The sequence below is a fragment of the Plasmodium coatneyi genome, chromosome 12 (assembly GCF_001680005.1).
Source record: "Plasmodium coatneyi strain Hackeri chromosome 12, complete sequence".
In the NCBI taxonomy this organism is placed as follows: domain Eukaryota; phylum Apicomplexa; class Aconoidasida; order Haemosporida; family Plasmodiidae; genus Plasmodium; species Plasmodium coatneyi.
The window spans coordinates 848362-868428 of record NC_033567.1 but is presented as its reverse complement, the minus strand read 5'-3'; the positions used below and the strand labels follow the sequence as shown (position 1 = coordinate 868428).

At 40.2% G+C, this 20067-nt stretch overlaps 5 protein-coding genes across 5 annotated transcripts; 2 read left to right on the top strand and 3 right to left on the bottom strand.

Moving 5' to 3' along the window:
• Nucleotides 1-299: 299 nt before the first annotated feature.
• On the top strand, nt 300-1730 carry PCOAH_00038640 (Uncharacterized protein; the record flags this gene model as incomplete). Its single annotated transcript, XM_020060655.1, has 1 exon — nt 300-1730. The coding sequence occupies one exon, from the start codon at nt 300-302 to the stop codon at nt 1728-1730; it is 1431 nt and encodes a 476-aa protein (XP_019917072.1).
• A 74-nt stretch (nt 1731-1804) lies between these two features.
• Nucleotides 1805-8374, bottom strand: PCOAH_00038630 (Uncharacterized protein; the record flags this gene model as incomplete). Its single annotated transcript, XM_020060654.1, has 1 exon — nt 1805-8374. One exon carries the CDS (start codon nt 8372-8374, stop codon nt 1805-1807), a length of 6570 nt encoding a protein of 2189 aa, XP_019916080.1.
• Nucleotides 8375-9708: 1334 nt separating this feature from the next.
• Nucleotides 9709-11901, bottom strand: PCOAH_00038620 (Uncharacterized protein; the record flags this gene model as incomplete). The annotated part of the gene is made up of 1 exon (XM_020060653.1): nt 9709-11901. The coding sequence occupies one exon, from the start codon at nt 11899-11901 to the stop codon at nt 9709-9711; it is 2193 nt and encodes a 730-aa protein (XP_019916369.1).
• Nucleotides 11902-13524: 1623 nt separating this feature from the next.
• PCOAH_00038610 (Uncharacterized protein) lies at nt 13525-17067 on the bottom strand (the record flags this gene model as incomplete). The annotated part of the gene is made up of 1 exon (XM_020060652.1): nt 13525-17067. The coding sequence occupies one exon, from the start codon at nt 17065-17067 to the stop codon at nt 13525-13527; it is 3543 nt and encodes a 1180-aa protein (XP_019916660.1).
• A 1050-nt stretch (nt 17068-18117) lies between these two features.
• PCOAH_00038600 (Ankyrin) lies at nt 18118-19320 on the top strand (the record flags this gene model as incomplete). Its single annotated transcript, XM_020060651.1, has 1 exon — nt 18118-19320. One exon carries the CDS (start codon nt 18118-18120, stop codon nt 19318-19320), a length of 1203 nt encoding a protein of 400 aa, XP_019916955.1.
• Nucleotides 19321-20067: the final 747 nt, after the last annotated feature.

Below are 20067 nucleotides of genomic sequence, written 5' to 3'. Positions count from 1 at the left end.
CGAAAGATTTTTCTTTCCAGTGTTATGTAAGTTCCATAGGGGTGTTAAAATGAGCACAAATTTATTTTATAAGGAGGCACATTTCTGTAACGTTTTCCAAGTGGCTCACTTGTTTCAACTGTCGCTTTGGTCGTAATTTGTTAAGGGGAAAAAGGAGCAAGGCACACATTCGCTCAGCGGAGGTGAAGCAAAAGTTCTGATCGAAGAGGTTCCCCTTGCAGAAGGCCTAAATGGGACAACCAGCAGGAGAATAACCGTCATGTGGGAGTGAAGCGAAGCGCCACAACGATGTAGAAAGGATGAAGGTACGAGCGTGGGTAAGCTTTGCACATGTAGGGAGGAGAAACTTTGGGAGTTCCTATTTGACGAAGAAATTGAAGACGATAAACGATCGGGCCCTCAAGTACCATGAGGATTATATAAAATCGTTAGATATTTTGGAAGGGAAGAATAGAAGTGTAATGAAGGAAATTTTCCCAAACAAGAAAAGCGAAATAAATGATCTGTTTTTTAAAAGATGTGGAAGCTCCAATTCAGTTGATACATCTAATGGGTTGGAAAATTTGGACGATGAGGTAGATCTGTTGGATCTGCATGTATCGGAAAAGGTGAAATATCAGCACGAAATGAAAAGCATGACATTAGACGAATTTGGAATTGTAAGAGTAGTACATAACGATATATTGGAGGAGGAGGCAGACTGTATGCTGATCCCAATGGTATCAAACTTCGTGCCTCTAAGCGGATTTGGTGCGTATGTACTACACAGAGGGGGGAGAGAATTAGTGAAGGAAATATTCATCACCATAAAGACACTAATTAAGAAAAGAATAGATGTATTAAATGAACACAGAGAAGAATACCTCTCACGAAGCAAAGACAAACTTACTAGCGAAAGGGAATTTAAAAAAATGGTTGACGATGCAAAGTCGCTACAAGTAGGAGACCTTATTTTGTCTAAGCCTCATAACGTCAGTGATAAAGTAAAATTATTGGCCTTTTTAATAATGCCCTATTTCTGGCAAGGAAATAATTACATATCTTCAAACAAGTTAAGATACTCTTTCGCTAGTGCGTTAAGACAACTAAATGAGTTGTGCATTTCGTCTGTCATCCTACCTGATATGGCATCCGGCATTTATGGCTACGCTCCAAGCAGCTCTAGTCACATACTTCTAGACGAAGCAGTAGAGTCGATTTTACAAATTGGTGCCACTGTCCCTTTGTACAATTTAAACTCCATCTCCATTGTCGATAAGGATATAAATACATGCAAAACATTTAGTGAGGCACTTGAAGACGTGTCCAGAAATTATCTTCCTCAGAAAAAAGTTCTTCCTGCGCCTAAGTACTGGAATGTTGTGAATAGGAGACTGCTGGAAATTCCATCCAATGTAATTCACTTTTGTAGGAAGCATAACAAAATTTCTTTTAGAAAATATCATGGCATTATCAGGCGTAAGTTTCAACATTACTATAGCAATATTAGGCCCTTCAAATGGAGAGCATCTAGGGTTATCGAACCGAACCCTTTTCTTGTCTATCAAAATTCAGGGGAACCTAGCTCATATCAGTATGGCCCCAAGCCTTACTACTACAAAGGCGTCTCACACACTCTTTACAATATTGGTAAGAAGGGCTTGGTTAACATTCGTGTAGGGCGTCACGGGAAGTTACAGGCGCTGAAGAATGTGTCCAGCATTTCTCTCGAGACGAAACCACGCCTTTAATAGGAGGTGGAGGAGGAAGGGAAGATGATGACATGCCGTTTAAACTGAATCGATCAATTTAATCCCATTCTGTGTCATCTCAGTGGGAGTGGTTGCGAAGCGTCTTCCCTTATTTTAAACATGTAAGGCCACGTTTTGCGTAGTTCCTCCCGGAGGAGACCAAACAGTCCATAGTACTGAACCAAATGGTCCCGCTTGTACCTCCGTTTGTGCGTCCGTTTGTACCGATTAAGGAGCCTCCTCCTGACAATTTGCAGACGCATCAAGCAGGGGAAAAGCGGGCTGCTCTCATTGAACACCCGAGCGTAGCGCAACGCCTCCATCGCAGTGTCCACCAAAAATAATTTGACAAATTTAATCTTCCTATTTTTTATAAGTGACTTTCTCAAATATGAAATTAAATGAAAAACAAACTTCGTGTTATAACCATCGTTGTAAAAGGCATTAAACATTTTCTTCAAAGATTTAATAGAACAAACAAATTTTAGGATGGAGCTTTTTAGGAGAATGAAATTGTTCTTGTATGCAAAGTAGGTATTCTGTTTATTTCTGTAGATCATTTTATTTTTTTTCAGCTTAGATATGACATTTCTCATGATTCTACTTTCTACCAAAAATTTCATGTAATTTATAGGAGAGTTTTTTTCTCCGATGCTATTTGTTAGGTGTAAGTGGTTCCTAATGGTTGCGTCTTGTTTGTTTTTCCACTGGGACGATATGCTGTGCACGCAGTTGTTGTGGAAGTCAAATGTGTAGGAATTGTTCAGCCATTCGATGGACATCGCTCCACGGGGGGGGCCAGCAGGAGACCGGTTCACCCACGCACATTTTGCGCTTCTCCAAATATGCCTGTTCAACCGCGATAACCGTTTCAACCGTTTTAGGTACTTTTTAATTTTTTGCCTTCCTTTTAAAGATGATTTTCCTGTTAGCCTTTTCCTTTTTTCGAGCAGCTCTTTTATTAGTTTTCTAATTTCTGCTTCTGTTAGCTTTGTTCCACTTTTTCTCTTCCCCATTTTGACTGTCCCTTTTGGTGAGGTAACCCCCATTTGGAGTTCCCCCCTGGAGATGCCACATTTTGCTGTACTCGTCAAGTTACCAATCAGGGGGGCGCTTGGAACTGTTTCGCTGCGATCAGGGATTATCTTCCTCTTCCGTTTGGGTCCGCTTATTGCGCTACTCACAGTGCTGCTCGAGGGGGTTCTACATTCCCCCTCTGCGGTTAACAGGTGAGGATCGGGCGAGGCGCATTCAGTGCTCAATCCAGGTGGATGCCCCGATACACACGGTTGATTCGGCACGGTTTGGTGCTTCTCCCCCTCTTTATGGCACCTCCTTCCCGCGGTGACCACATTTCCTGCCCAGAAATTGTCTAGAAACAAATTACTCCTATAAATAAGGGGAAGCTTAAATATTTTTGTCTTGGACGAATTTATATTGCCCCCCCAGATTTTCCTCGTAAGCAGCAGCTTTTTAAATCGCTTCATATTTTTCTTGTTAACAGTTATAAAAAGGAAGTCATCGATAAATCTAATTAGGAGAGAATTCAAGCTTTGGTAATTCACCTCGTTTACATTTTTTTTTTGGAGATGGGTGGTAGCCGTTTTATCCTGCTCCTTTTCCGAATAGAGAATATTTTGAAATTCTTCATTTCGGTCCAGATAGGCATAGTACATGGAGCAGAGAATGTTGGACAAGCAGAATCCCTGCGGCAGTCCACAAATGTCACTTATGATTTTTTTGTCTTGAAATGTGAGGAAGTTTTTTTCTGCGTAAGTGCGGATGTTCCTATCGGTATAATTGGCGACGCTCCTATTGGCGCAATTTGGAGCGGTCTTTTCTGAATAAGTTATACTCGTCCCTTCCACTTTTGTTAAGACCGCCATTTTGCTGTCATTATTCCCAGACCTGCTACACACCATTTGGTCTTTATTCCGCGTCGGTAAAATTGTGGGGCTCCCCTTCGCATCTTCCCCACCGTCACGCTCAGACGCGCTTGTCGTGATGTTGCTGCTTAACGGAAGATGCTTCAATTGGATGGAGTTTTCCATAACACCCCCCTGGTCGACTGTTTTATGCCCCCCCTGCAACCGGCGCAAATGGTCCAACTTCCTCCTGCTGCGCAAGCTACGATAAATGTCTTCCCTTTTCTCATGCTGAAAAAGCTGAAAGTAAAAAATATTCTTCCACTGCATTTTTATTTCCTTTATGCTAAAATAAATGTTCAAATAATAGTACCTGACGATGGTAATGATGGTCATGAAAATGTCTCTCATTTCTACCTGCACACTTTTATAAGAATCTGAAAAAATATACAAATCGGTGCAGGAGGTATTCTTAAAGAATTGTCTGAGTAAAAAACTGTGTGACTTATTCGAATTAGACTTTACAATAAGTTCTCTCAAATTTTTAATACAGTGTTTGCCAAATTCTTGCACATTAACAGGGTAATAGGTTAGGAGGGAGTTGTTCATATAATGGCTATACAGACGGAAGGATCTTATAAAGACATAAATAAATTCAAAGTTTGAAATACCATGAAAAAAATGCTTCAAGTTTTTGAAGAGATAATTATGTTTTATGTGTTCATAACAATTCGAGAAATCTCCGATGCAGATGTATGCATAGATGACCTTTCCTTTTTTTAATTTATTTTTTATATATTTTTTATTTTTCTTTTTTCGATAAAACCAGTTCTTCAAATAATCCAGCCACTTTTTCAACTTCAACTCCGTATCGTTTGTCTTGGTTAGCGTGTTTTGAAATAAAGCGCCGTTATTATTTCTCACATTTCCCAAACATTTTAAGGAGAAGTTACATATATGATTTAACGACACGGGGTTGAAGTTCTTTCTGTTGTATTTTTTTTTTCCCGACTTCTTTTCTTTGCTATCTCTTTCCATGTTATTCAATATATTGTGGAAGTAAAACTCGCTGCTTTTTTTATTTTTTAAAATTTCCCTGATTCGATTTTTTACACTTTCTGGGATGTTCAGTGTAGACAGATTTATGAGCGGCCTCAGCCCCTTTTTTTTCGGCACCCAATTTATTCTCAGCTTTTTCGAAAAAAAGCGATTTATTGAATTCAGCTTGAGTAGAAAATTGCGCTTCTCTATCATGCTCTTCATTTTTTTTATGTGAATTTTTTCCCTCTTCTTCTCTGGGTTTTTTCTCCGTGGGGTGGTACCCATGGAAATCGCCGCTCTTGCGGGGGTTGTCGCTTTGGTGCGTCTGATCCGATCAATCTTTTCACATGGCGTGGTTATTTTGTTGTCCCTCCTTTGTTCTGCCCCGCTGTTGCCTAAATTTTTTATGCCCATCATCCTTCTCTTAATCCTCTTGACCAATCTGTAAAACCGCTTAACGTAATTCCTTTTCGTTTTCTTAAAAAATCTCTTGCAAATAAACCTGAACAGGTGTGCCTTCTGGTCCGCAAAATGTAGATATTGCACAAACTGCTTCTCCCCCAGTGGGATAATCTTCCTTCCATGCAGAAGGTACTTTTTCCTCAGGGAGAAATACTTCTTCTTTACTTTGTAATAGAACTTTGTTAAGTAGGGTCTAACCGTTTTTTTACTCAGAGTGGTCATTTGGTACAGATCTTCGATTCGTTTGTTCTTTCCACATTGGAAAGCTTCCTTCTTTTTGCTGCTTCGTATTAGGGCACTTTGGCGCTTCTTCCCCTTTTCGATTTGTCTCCCCTTTATTTGTAGCACGTGGGGAAGGGTACTTATGCCTGCCTCTTTGGTTACCACTTTGCTTGTGCTAGTGGTTTCGAGTTGTTTCCCCTTTGAAGTGGTATGTACCTTGTGGAGTTTCCCCCTTTTGTGTTGCCCACCTCGTGTCCGCCCTTTCCCTCCCGACTCTGCCCTCCGCTTTATCTTCTTACCGCGGAAGTTCTGATGGTACAGACAAAAGTTAGAAACCTTGGTGAAGTAGTTCCACGATTTCCTGTCAAAAAAAATGGTTTTGTAAATAGTGTGCTCCGACTTGGTGAGGAAAAAGTACTTCCTAATTACGGGCATGATGAAATAGTTGAAGAGGAAATAAATGAGTCTGTTTAGTAAATGCCTCTTCAGAAGCGCTATGTGAATTTTTTTTTTCTTCTTCAAATATTTTCTTTGAAGTGTCTCAAATAGGGATTTGTCTTTCTCCGGGTGGAAGAACCGTATTTGTCTGTTCCTCCTCTTTGGCATCCACGTATTGTCTTCTTGAAAAATTCTATCAGTAGAACAATGATTGGGAGGTGCGTGGGTCACCAGTTGGTTTGCATTCCCCTCCAGTGCATCTACTTGGACGTTTTTCACTTGCCTGTGTTTGCATCTGTGGGAGAGCTCCCCCCTTTGGAAGACATTCCTAACCCTAACGTGCTTCATCATTTGGTCCATGGTAAAATTTTCCTTATAATTAAGTAGGATAAAATTTTTCACATTTTTTATAAAGACCTTAAAATTGTGACGACTGCCCAGAAGTTTCACAGGCACACATTTCTTCGTAATATGTACAAGGAAATTTATCACTTTATAAGTTTTAAAAGAAAATGAAAGAAAATCATAATTTTTAAAAAAAACATCATACATTTTTTGTTTAATAAATTTTCTATTCCTCCGTATGTTTACAATTTTATACTTGTGAATAATGTGTGATTTAATTGTTTTAAAAATTTTTCGAATTTTATTTTTCATTTTATTTTTTGGAAAATATTGTCTATACATTTTATCGAAATTTGCATGCCTCGTATTTTTTATGAATTGCTCAAAATGGCAGTAGACATATTTTAGTATCTTCGTTTTTTTCAAGCGGGCAGACACGTTGTTTCGTTTGTCTTCACCCCTACTAAGGAGGGGAACATTTGACGATGTAGCGTTTTCCTTCCTTAGAAGGGAAGATATGTCGTTTTTTTTCGTGTTGCATTTTATCTGCTTGGAAATTTTATTCTTGTATTCATCTATGAAGTTGTTGTGGAAAAAGTACTTCTGATCAGACTTGAAAATATAATTTAGCAAATGGTATGTGAATAAGGGCACATTTTCAATTTTGTCGAAAAGGATGCTTTTATTTAGGAGGAAATTCTTGTACTTGTTTGTCGTGTTATGTTGCAGGATGTTATTTCTATTGATGATTATTTTGCTCCACTTTTTCTTCTCCTCCTGTGGGGCTTTGCTCTTGCAGCTGACGGGAGGTTCCTTTTGCTGTTTATTATCAGGAAAAAAGCTTATCTGGGGGAGCACCTTTCTTTGCGCTTCTTGTTCCTCTCCATTTGCTTCCTCTATCCCGTTTTGCAAAAGTTCCGTGTGACCCCCTTGGGCCTCTTCGGCCTGCTCGTTTTCCTCCTGTATCTGCTTTATCTCATTAAGGAACTCATTTTTGATAATTCTCCCACTGCACTGAACTAGGTAAAGGTGATTAACGTAGGAGTTAACCTCGTTCCTCCTCACTGTTTGTTTTTTTTTCTTAAATAAGTACTTATACTGTTTTCCATCTGCACGGGTGGATACCTCCCCTTGTGCCTCCTTATTTTTTATTGCATATTCTAAATGATCTATTTGTTTTCCTTCCGTTGGAGAATCTCCTGGTGACACTTTTTTCTTCTTGCACTTTCTACCTGCAATAACTTTATCTTCGCTACCCCACTGGTCGATCTTCCTCTTCCTTGCGCCTTTTGCACAATTGGGTTTACTAACAGATTGGAATTCCTCCTTGGGGTGTCCCTCCATTGGGTCATTTTCCCTGTGTAAGACCTTTTCTTCTGGAGTGCCATTTATATTCAATGGGAAAGGCGCCTCTTCGGGGGTGTCTTTACGCTGGTCCCTCAGGTAAAGGACTTTCACCTGTTTGGTGTTATATGGGAGTTTCCTCTTCTTGGAAAATATCGTGTCTTGCACCTGTCTGTTGTCATCATACTTGAGGTCGACGTGGCTAAGTAGGACAAGGAAGGAATTCTGCACAGGCAACGTCTGACTCAGGTTAATGAAAAAAAAGTCAGATATAAAGATAAGTGTATTCGACAAGAGATAATTTAAAAAATCGAAAGAAACATAATTAAAGAAAATATCCCAAACTTTTAAACTGTAAAAGTAGTCACAACAGTTTTTGTCTTCGTAGGAAAACTTAGTAGAATTAAATAGCAGCACAGAATTTTTATAAATTTTACTCTTCTGGTCATTTCCCTTTTCATTTAATTTTTTTTTTATATGACTATAACCCTGTTTCCAGTTAACCATGTCATTTTTTTTTTCCTTAAAAAGGAAGTCCCCATGGTGGTTTCCCTCGAGCCTTTTTAAGGTCAAGTCTTCCAACAACAGAACATTTTGTAAAAAATATTGATAGTAGAAATCTTCTTCGAAAAATTTTTTATCCATGATTATTTCGTTTAGGATGAACAGCTTGTCCTTCTTCCTTTTCGCAATGACATGTTCTTTTAAAATGTTTGCGAAGAATATCCTCCGGAACTTTTCGTCGTGCTTGAGTGCGTATTCCCCCAGGGTGTAGGACTCCACCTTCAGCCTTTTCTTCAGATACGTTTTGAAGATTTTCACTTTCTTGTCTGTGCACTGGAAGACGTTTCTCATGCGGTGTTCGCTCACTTCACAGTTGTTGCTTCTCACGTGGTGGCCCCCATCTTCGCATTTTCCGCTCTGCATCGTTGGGATCACCCACTGAACAAAGGGAAGTGCCTCCCTGTATCACTCCTCGATAAATTTTTTTTCCTTGGGGGGTATATACAGGCACATGGACTGGCACACGGGTTGCCACATCGATCACCACACGGAGTGCCACATTATGAAGGGGGAAATGTGCGCGCCAGGGGGAACGTGTTCCTATTTTCTTTTCCTTGAAAGTTTATGCAGGCATGACCCGTCTGAAAAAAGCGTCAACCGAGGTGACGACAAAGCATCATGCACACGTGGGGAAGGAGCAAACAAATGCGTTGTGCTCAAATCGGATTGTTCAGCGTATGCCGGGCGGGGGGAAGTTAAAAAGGGGGCGTAAAATATATGGAAGTGCCCCTTTAAAAAATGTTGGAGGAGTCCTTCTCCCGAGGGGTATCCATTTTTATTCCACTTCAAATGTAAGATGCTAATTTTTTTACCAACTTGTGTTTGCATGCAGGGGGGGTCCTGCCTGTTCGACCTTATGACGTATTTGCCGTGGGGGGAAATGCAAAGCGAAGCGGCGGCAGTGTGTAGGCCTGCTAGGAAAACAGGTCTTCGAGAAATTGCCAAACGGGGTGGGCGGCTATTCCCTCTTTTTGCACAACATCCGGGATGAAGATTTCCCATATCCCATGGTTCCTTTCTTATCCCCCGACTGAATGCTTCTCTTTTTGGCAAAAATTTTGATTATTCTTAAAACTAACGTCGCAAAAAATTGTTTGATGTTCTTGAAATGAAAATAATGTAGTTGTAGCAGTAGCTGTACAATAAAAATGCCGCAATAGTGCTACAGTAGGGTACACATGAATCAAGGTGTGCAACGAAAATTGACTCTTCTGATACTCGCTATGAGAGTACGCATGGGGTTTTTTTTTTCCTTGATCAAATTGTATATACCCAAATGTGGGCACGTAAAAATGAAGAAAAAAAAAAAAAAAAAAAACATGTACAAGTAGGGAATGTTTCTTTTTTTTACTTGCACACGTTGTTCATATTATTGGCATTCCATTGCCAGCGGTTAGGCGTACATATACAAATATACAAATTGCACGGGACAGGACAAACGACGCAAATGGTATGTTTTTAAAAAAAAAAAAAAAAAAAAACGAAAAGGTGCGGCAAAAAAGGCAGGATTGTCTGAACAGGTCTATGCGTATGTATATGTACACACATATGGGTAGATACATATGACATCGGCGAAGTCTTGACAATACAATATTGCACAAGCCAAGGGGTGCAGACGTCCCCTCGGCGAGTGAATTTAAAGGGGAAAGCGCCAACGGTGGGGAACCCACTTATTGGGACCGACTGGACCTCCTGGATCACCCCTGCGATGCCCTGATCCTGTCGACGCACTCCTCAACATCCCCCAGAAGCATAAGGACGATGTCCAGCTCATTCATGGTAACATCGGTGTGCTGGTATGTCACCCCTCTTGTCTGCTCAGCCCCGTGACCATGTGAATATCCATTCATGTTGGTGCAAAAAATCGAATTGGCGTCGTCCTTCTTTTCCCTATCCAGGATAGCCTTCTCCACTTTAATTTGGTTGTAAAAATGTTTAACTTTGCTTTGCACAAAACAGGCAGAGGGTTGTTCAAAATTTACAATAATATTGTAAAAGGGTTTTAAATTTTTATTCAACAAAATCATCTTGATGATGTTCAGCACGACGGTGATGGCGTCAACATTGAGTAGTACAGATTCTTCACTCATTAGGATGTAGATAATATTCTTTACTTGTGTCCCCAATTTATTTATTTCCTCAGCCACGTTTCTCATTTTGGCTAGTTCTGCATTATCTGCTGGAGGTGTAACCTGAGTTGATGATTTATTTCTCTCCGTTTTGATAGCTTCGTTCAGCACCTTTTCAAAGTCTTCATTTTTGTGAAATTCCTGTTTTATCGCTTCCGCTTTTTTGACAAGGTGCACCATTTGTTTGTGCATTTCATCCTTTAAGAAGGAAGCAATTAAACTCCTGACGTTATCCGGAAGGGACTCATTAAGCAGCTTGTAATAGAGTGAATATAGAATATCCCATTTGAAATTCCTCATGATGATACACACAGCATTGTATACACTTTTGGAGTACATTTTGAAAGTCCTATTATCATGAATAGTGCGATGTATGGTTTTTAAAAATTCCAAGGGCCTCCATCTGAAGTTGTAAATATTGGAGAAGACTGCTTCGTCTCTCTTTTTAATAATGTTGGATAGGACGGCAGAAAGGCAAATAAGGTGATAAGCCTTTATTAGCAAATTATGTTTCACCTCCTCCTCTGCCTGGGGAATGCACAAAAGTAAATTGTAGCTATTTCGAATCATCAAATTGAAAAGATACAACTCTGAGTAAATTTTGGGGAAGCAGGATTCGTTTATTTGTTCTACAAATATGAGATAGCAGAGAATGGAAATTTCTAGGGTAGAATTTTCCAAAGCACATGCTTTAGCATTTGGCATTAATATATTAACATTTTCTAAAAGACGTGGAATATTTGAGTTAATTATGCTTAGTCTCCATACGAGACCTGACAAACAATCCTTCACCATTTTTTCTTTCCTATCGTGGTACAAATTGGAGGATAATATGGAATAAATCTCAACACATTTTTCATACTCCAAATGGTCGTAGTGCATGTATGTTATCATTTTTTCTATATTTTTATTTATTGGTAATTCTGCATTGTGGTAGCTTATTATTTTCATAATAAAGGCTATGATGGAGTGTAGAGCCACATCCTGCTTGTCATCTTCCTGCGTTCTGATCGATTCATCACAGAGGACATTAGAAAATTTACACATAGAAATTAGCACGTCCATACTGGTAACATTGTCGTTGTAGTATGGTTTTCCTTCTATGCTGTAGAATTTTCCCAAAACTAGGGGAAGTATTTGCGCGATATATTTTGCTCTTTCTAACGCTATTTTATTGACCACATGGGCAAAGTATTCTAATGATAGCAATTTATACCGATAACTGATTTCGGAGTTATGCAAAATGTTGTTGAATAGGTTGTAACCATTTCTTGGGGATACGTTCTTACTCAGGACATACATCATTTCCATATAATTTACATTCTTCGTGCATGTCCTTATGAGATCCTTTCTGTAATCCTTGGTGTTAAATCTTCTTAACTTTTCATCCTGAATTGGTATTCTAAACTGAGGATACACCTCCTCATAATTCTCGTTGACACATTTTTCACTCCCTTCATGTTTATGCAAGGTGATTCCTGTATCTACACAATCCAGCTCATCTTTTTTCGGAATTTTATTTACACCTTGAATGTATACTACTACATCTGGTAAGAAGTAGCATGCGTTTCTCTGAAAATCACGCGCATGTATGTTCTTCAGAATGTACTCCACTAAGGTGTTGGTGTTTTTTATTCGATCGATTTGTAGGTACTCCTTCAGCTGCACTAGATATTGCTGGAATTTTGGATTTCCCTCTTTTAGACACTCCAGCAGATCCTTCACCTCGTCGGGCAGGGCGCTTACCTCCTTTTCGCTCATCGTTGGTGGGGGTAGACAAACAGGCAGGTCCTTCCTTCTGTATATGCGAAGTGGGACCTCAAAAACGTCAAAACGTCTGCTCCGTCTGTATTGTATGCCCCTTTTCAGTAGTCTCCCTTGGGCAGCGAATGGGAGACGATATACTTTCAGATTCGTCCGATGGGCCTCACGCCGGGCATTATATCGTCACGGCTTACGGTGGGCAAAACAAACTTATAGGCGCAAATTTACAAAACAAACAGGTACGCACCTACATGGGGTAAACTTACATGTGCGTACCCAACGTACCAACTACAATATCGTGCTGGGATCTTCACAAAACGATCGTAAGTATTGCTACATGGAGAGCATCCCCTCACCGCAAAAAGTCAAAAAGCACACTTTAGCTGGTTAAGGTAGGATACGATAAAATATTCGCAAATCGGTAGAATGCAAAAGTTTACTCAATAGAGTGCTTCATCGCGAAAAATCCGCCCTTCGGTGAGTTACTCAAAAAGGTTGGGCAACACTGAGAAGGGGAAAGTGGCATGTACCTAACGGTGTATAGCTCAGATTCAACTGCGTAGAAATCACATGTAAAAAAGGTAAAAACATGCATAGAGGATTGCAAGCAGAGCAGCATACATGTATAATGATACGTTCATGCAAATTATTTTTCAGATGCACAGCTGTATACGGAAAATACATGCATTGTATACTATACGCACTTGCGCAGGGTGGCGAAATGTGGGCACGATATGATATATTATGCCGTTCCTGTTTGGGAGAATCTTCCCCCCGTTTTGGCGGACTTGTTTAAAATTTTGCTTAAATGTCACTCTTTTTTTTTTTTTTTTTTTTTTTTTTTTCACATGTAGTTCAATAGAAGTATTAGGAAGTTCCTATGCAGATGTTTGAACAAGATTTTGAGGAAATAAAAAAATGCATTTATAACTATGCATACGTATATGCATACATGTATGTGCACATGCGCCTTAGGAAGCATTTGTCGAAGGTTCTATGGTGTGAATTGTAACAGATTGAGAGGGGCATTTTTTGGGATGATCCTTACGTGCGGGTTGAGCGTTATTTTGGGGGTTGCTACGGTTGTTTTGGCTTTTACGGCAATTTTGGTTATTGTGGTTGCCTATGTGGTTGCTTTGGGCCGCTTTTTAAGTGGGTAAAGCCTCAGTTTAAGTTTTACATGGCAAAAACCTTACGCAAGGAAAAAGGTTGTTATAGAATGGGCGAAACATTTGGGTGAAGGTCATTGTGTGCTTATCGGTTTGGTTAAACAGTTTAGTTCGTGTTTGAGAGAAAATGTGAAAAAAAAGAAAAAAACAATACACATATATATGCATATATGTATACTATTCAAATTGTTCAGAAGGGCTTTCTTCAAAATCGGTTGAACACTTATTTTTGTCGCATTTTCCTTTTCATTGCGATTATGTGGTGAAATAAAAAAAAAAACAGGCATAGACACTGGTGCCCCGGGGCGCGCATGTACAAATGCATGCGGCTTGGCAATGCACCATTTGGGTGTTATTGTCTCCATATGAGTTGCCCCACGTTTAATCCACCACATATAACACTCTACCAAAGAGAAGAACCCCCTCGGAATAAGAATAAAAAGAAATACCATCAGGGCGCTCTCCTCCCGATTTTTGTTTTAATTTTTAAGTATTTATTTTGGTCTTGATTGGAGCTCACACTGTTAGGTTTATGTGTTAAGTACTTGTTTCTCTGCTCCTGTGGGGAGTCCTTCCTTGTGTACTTTAGATATTGAATGCCTGGTGGGGGTCCTCCGGTTTTGACTTTGCTGTCAAGCGGAAGGGGGGCCATAGTTCCGCCACTGGGGTTGTTGCCGGATAAGGTACTCGCCCCACCGTTGTGCATACCGACACCGGGGCGAACCGTTTCACCCTTGTTAATTTTAATTTTTATGTGTGACTCGGTATACGTTTTGAAGTGCTCAGCTAGAGATTTGATATCATAAGAGACGTCTTCACCCCCATGGGGTGCCTTTAAAAATTCATCCCACATACCATCATAAAAGGATAGAACCACGTAGTTATCACACTGAAAGACTTTGTGTTTTAGTTGTATTTCTCCCATTATGTATCCACTAGATCTGTGAATAGGAGTACTTGGCAACGGGTCTATGATGACGTTATAGTCAGTGAGCAAATAGGGCATTATATACAGCTGTTTAAATTCCACATTTTTTTCATACTTTAATTTTAAGTAATTAAAAACCTCTTCGTAAGGAACTTTGGATGTGTACTGATTATTTATCAACTTCATTTTGTAGTGAAAGTAAGAAGCGTTTAGAAGGTACTGAAAGGTTTTGAGAAAATGGCTAGCTGGGTTGGCATTATTCTTATTGGTGTAACTGTTGATGGACGTGTCTTCCAGTGGCTGACTCCTTTTCCACCGATCTACATAACCGAATGAATTTCCACTGGAAAAATTATTCAAGTCTATGTAGTTAAACAGCATGGCACATTTCAATATTTCGTACAATAATTCATACTGCTTTTTGTTGAAGGCCTTCACATCATCTACAATCCTTTTTATGAGAAAAAACCACGACACGGGGCAGACATAATTGGTCAGCAGAAAACTGTATGACAGGTATAGAAGCAGTTTTTTGTTGCACGTGAGAACAATTTTCCGAACGTCAATAAAATTCCACAGGTTTAGATTCTTCCTCCCTGCGATGCCGAAGGCGAGTGCTATGTCAATTAGGTAGTTGGCGTCCACATGAAGGGAGTGTTTCGTATGGTTTGCTTCACCGTCCTCTATTATACCTTCTGCTGTTGTGACGTTTGCCGTTGCTCCGTCTACCGTTGTTTCCCCCCCACTGACTAATTTTTCACCGATCACATTTTCCAAGTAGGCAAACATCTGCGTCGTATGGTAGGGATAAATACTCAACGAAAGAATTATATTGGAAATATTTTCCTGCGTCAATTTGTGTTTATTCATTTTTATTTTTTTTTCAAATGCCTGTATTGTCTTATTTTTTATCGCGTCGTTTTTTATGTACAAAAGGTACAGACTCAGAACGGATGGGAAGTGCGAAATGCTGTTCACGTAATTGTCACAGAATTTGATCACTTCTTGGGTGAGGGAGTTCTTCTCTGACACAGTTCCTGTCGGTATGGCCAATCCTTTATTGTCATCTCCAATGGGGATGTTACTACCCATTGTGGTGAGGTTTTGCCTTTCCGTTGGCATCTCTGAAGTAGCTTCCTCAGGGGTGTCTACATAACTAGTCCCCTCCTTTTCCGTCTGACTTACTAAGGGGTCCCCTTTCCCGTAGGTAATATTACCTGAGGAGGGCAACAATTTGTTGACCACTTCATGCATGTTTAAATACACCGCTGCGAGATTATTCGGGGTGATCAATTCGCTATCGTTTTTTATTTTTTGGAGAATTTTGCTGACCAATGGGATGCCCTGGTTGCCGTCCTTTTTATCCCTCATTAGGACATCTTCCATGATGAGGCTTTCTACATTTTTTGCCCTCTTCAAATAGTCAGCTAGTCGCACTAACTGGTCCTCATTCATGTGGTCCACTCGGTCGTGCAATACTTGGGTCAAGTTCCTGCTCATCATTTCGTCATCACCGTTTAGGTAAATGTTCGCTACGCATAGGAGGGTATCCGTGGAGAGTTCATTTCGATTTTTTTTCAAAAAGGTCACCACTTTATCTGTGTAGTAGAAATTCATTTTGTGGTGAAAATTTTCAATGTACTTAAAAATTGTCAAAATTTCATCATCTTCTATTTTTTTCCTCCTCTCTACAGTCGGATCATTCGTATATCTTGTGTAATCTCCAAATTGCTGTCCGTGTATCGACGTTGCTACTTCGACGGGGTTACCCAGTCTAGGTGGTTTGAAAAAGGTGGACTGTTCGATCGTTCTTAGGTTGGTACCTACCTCATTCGGGGTGACTAAATTTGTTACCTCCCCATCGTTGTAGTCCCCGATTAGGTCCTCTCTCCGTGGGAAGTTATCGTTCCGCTTTTCGGATTCACTTCTAAACAGCCCATTGGTGTTACTACCTAGGGTCCATTTTGGGGAAGTCTCCTCAAACAGGTCTCCAAAGGTGTATTTATTATCCTGTGCAGGGTGACTCCAATAGGATGGTTTTCCCCTAACGAGGTCATCGTTGTAGGACGTTCTTATCTTCTCATCCACAATTAGGGTGAGGTAACTGTCCACTTCCTTCGCGTAGAAGTGCTTGTAGAATGACTGGATCATGTAGAATATTTGCACCGTTTTCAAATTATCCAGTTTGTCTATGTGCAGATAAAACTTTTCCAACAGGAGTTCCATAACCTCCAATTTTAAAGCATAATTCAGATAATACATATATTTGAAAAGGTCAAAAATGTTCCTTTCATTAATGAGGCAAATGTAGTTTTGTATGTACCCCTCCACATGGGTAAAATATTCCTCAAAATAGCTATTATACTTTTTCACTGCATTTTTTGTATTCAAGTAATCTAAAGGTATTAAATTATCCAAATGGTGAGGAGTCCTTTTTAACAAAATGACACACAAACTTTTTAGCACCTCTAGAATAGCATGTATGGTTAAGTTTTCGTTTCTCAATCTGTTTAGAATTTTATTTATTTTTATTTTTTCATTTTCTGATTTTTGCGCTATGTCCAGGTAGTCGTGCAATTTGTTTATGTACAAATTGGGACTTCCATTTCCATTTGCGTGTGTGTGGGTACTTTCCGTTTGGTCATTGCGCAGGATCGGCCACTGGCTCTTGCTGCCACTTGGGGGGCTACTATCCCTGATACTTTGCAATCGGCTTGTTAAAATTTTGCTACTGTAACGTTGTCCTTCGTTCTGACTGGTGAGGTTCCTCCTGTCGTTATGTGTTTGTATGTTTGTGTAGCTAGCTGTGGCATCTTCCCATCGGCCATCCTTCTTCCCCTTCGCGTTAGAACCGCTAACACGTGGGTTGTCTTTACTTATTTTGCTACTTGTGAGGTACACCTTGCTATCCTTGTACCTGTTGCGAGCGCTACTCCCTTCCAGTATCCCCTCGCCATTTCCCTGCAGACGCTTTGTTTCAGTGTCAATCCGATTTAGTCTCTTGAGCTGGCGAAAAATGGTTAACTCCCGCTCAATTTTGAGCAAAACATTCCTAGGCGGTATCATGCTACTTAGGCTGCTATTTTGGAGGAGCCTCTAATCAAGGGGGGAGGAACTAATCAGCTGAAATGGTAAACTGTGCAGGACGCACAACAGTGTAAGAGTTCATCCTCGTAGGAAACACCTAGATGTGGATGCAATTCGGTAAAGCGTCAGCACAGCCAAGGGGATCATTCAATGTGGGGACGAAAAAAAAAAAAAAAAGGTAACCCTAAACGATGCCTAGCTGTGCTCTAAATTAAGTAGGTTCCAAAAAAAAAACGTTCCTCTTTGTAAGAAGCTACAATGTGTTCACGATCCCACCATTCGTTGGGAAACATGATTAAGGGGGAATGTGCCTCCAATATACGGGAAGTGTATCCGGAAGGCAGTAAAGAAGTGACGCGACAGTGACACCTTAGCAGAAACACCCATCCACGTAGGGTGAAACAAAACACCTTATCTTGCAATGTATGCGCAAGAAAAGGGGGAGGAAAAAACGTTCGTGCTTTAAGTTAACAGGGCTAAGGTTATATAATGTGGAGTGTTCACGAGTGTATACCACTTGTCACAAGTGGAAAAAACAAAAAAAAAATTAACGAACAAATGAACAAATGAGCTAGGGCAAAAAAAAAAAAAAAAAAAAATAAACGGGCCATGCTTCGTTGATAAGCACATAGCGCAAAGGTTCCACGGAGAAAAATGTACTACAGAAAAATTCACGTTGTGATGAAGGGTGCAAAATGTCGATCTCTTTTCGCATTATCTAAGATTTATTGCCCTGAATGGAAAAATTCAGGGCAAAATTGAGGGGTAAAATTTAGTAGAAAAATTTAGAAGCACTATTAGAAGCATAATTTGGGATCATTTTTTCCCTCCACTTCTTCCTCCGTTGTTCCTCCCTACGAAAAGAAGCGTAGGCTGTGTATCGCTGATATGCCTGCGTAAGTATTGCCAAAATTCGGTGACATACTCCTCGTGCATATTAACGTAGTTGATCGCTTATGGCTAGTTCGAAAGAGGAGTAGCTTGTCAAGTGTTCCCTTCCCCCTGGCACGCGCACAGACGGTTGGAAAGATGAGCTCCAAAATTTGGAAAGCCATTCTAAAGGACGACGTGGTCAAATTGAAGAACAGTATAGAAAGCGAAGGAGATGTGAACCTAAATTCGTACAACAAGGAAGGATTAACGTTGCTCCTCTTTGGGATCGAAAAGGGGTGTGCCGAATGTTGCTACTACCTCGTCAATGAGCGTAACGTGAATATTTTTTTAAAAGATAAAAAGGAGAAGGACAATGCCTTGATGAAGTGCATGATCCTTGGACAGGACATGATCAACGTGAGTAGATTATTAATAGAAAAAAAAATTGATGTAAACGAAAAAAACAAAAATGGAAAAACGAGCCTCCATATAGCTAGTGAGTATAACTACGTTAAAGGAATAGAATTGTTGATAAAAAATCATGCCCAGATTAATGCCCTAGATAATGAAGGTAATACTCCCCTAATGTGCTCAATTAAGAGGAGCAAAGAAGAAGCAGCCATTTTACTCATCGAAAAGGGTGCAGATGTGAATATAAAAGACGGGGACATGAATTCTGTTCTACACATTTGTGCGAAGGAGCATCTAGGAAATATAGCCCAAAGTATTCTACTCACACAAAAGGTAGACATAAAAAATTGTCTCGACGGTGAGAATAATTCCCCCCTACATATAGCAGCAAAGGAAAACCAAAAAGGTCTATGCGACCTCTTTTTGAAGCACAAATTTGATGGATACTTAAAAAACAATAACAACGAAACGTATGAGGATATTTTAAAAAAACATGAAAAAAATGATATTTTGAAGGAAGAAGAAAAGAAGAAAAATTATCAGGAGAAAGAAATCCGAAAGAGGAAGAACTACGAAGAGGCAATGCTAAAAACGGATGTCTCCAATTTTCTCAAATTGCATAATTTAGAATCCCTCATTCCACATTTTTACAAACATAATTATGTGTACGTCGACCAGGCTTTCCTAGATGTCAACGATTCTACACTGAAGAAGATGAACCTCAGTAAGGAAGAGCGCCACCTTTTTTATGAGGCCGTCGATAAGCATTACTCTCAGATAGAGGATGAGGAGAACGAACAAGAGTTGGCTAACCGGCAACTGCAGGAGGAGCAGAGGAGGACGAAGCGCCTCAAGTTGGTTTCTTACGTGGTGTCCCTAATATTTACTGCAATATTTATTTATAGCATCGTCATATCCCTCCTCAAGCGGGGGCGCATCTTCTTCTGAACGCCAGTGTGGGGGTGTGCAGTTCAGCACAGCGTGAAGCACGAAGGCGTCATGACGCAGTGCACGTGTTTGGTCTCACTGCGGAGTGGACACATAGCAACCATCACGTGTACAATTCTCTCTCCAAAAAATATTACCCATTTTTAATTGGCATACTGTAGGAGTTACTGCACTGCTTAACCCTTGGCATGAAGGCCGACCACAATTTGCGAAGAAGAGTTTACCTCCCCGTTTGTGCATCTTCACTTTGAATTGCATCCCATCCTTTGTTTGTTGCTTTTTTTTTGTTCCATTTTTTTGGTTCTTTTTTGGCAATTTGTCCTTTTATCCATTTCCGCATTTGCCTTTTTCGACTTAATTGCGTTGCACGCTCCGGTTCAACTTTGCCACAAGGCCGTTCCAATTTGTTCCTACCCGGATATGCTCTGCCATGGTGTGCGCAGGGTTCTACAGAAAAGGTAAAGCAGGAAAAAACAAAACATAATGAAACCTAATGTAGGAGGCCTTCCCCATAGACCGCATAAATAGTAATACCTCTCAGCATTCCCCACTGCGCATTCATTTGGCTGCCCCACGTGCGGAGTGGCAGTACGCGGGGGCCCCTGCACACTTGAACGAAGCTATCCTGGCAGCGTTTTTAAGAGAAGGAAACAAGCCATTTTGCAGTTGTTCGTTGCATTCATATGTGGTATGCAGTATGTGCCACGTATGTAGCACTATGTATGTATGTTTTTTTTTTTTTTTTTT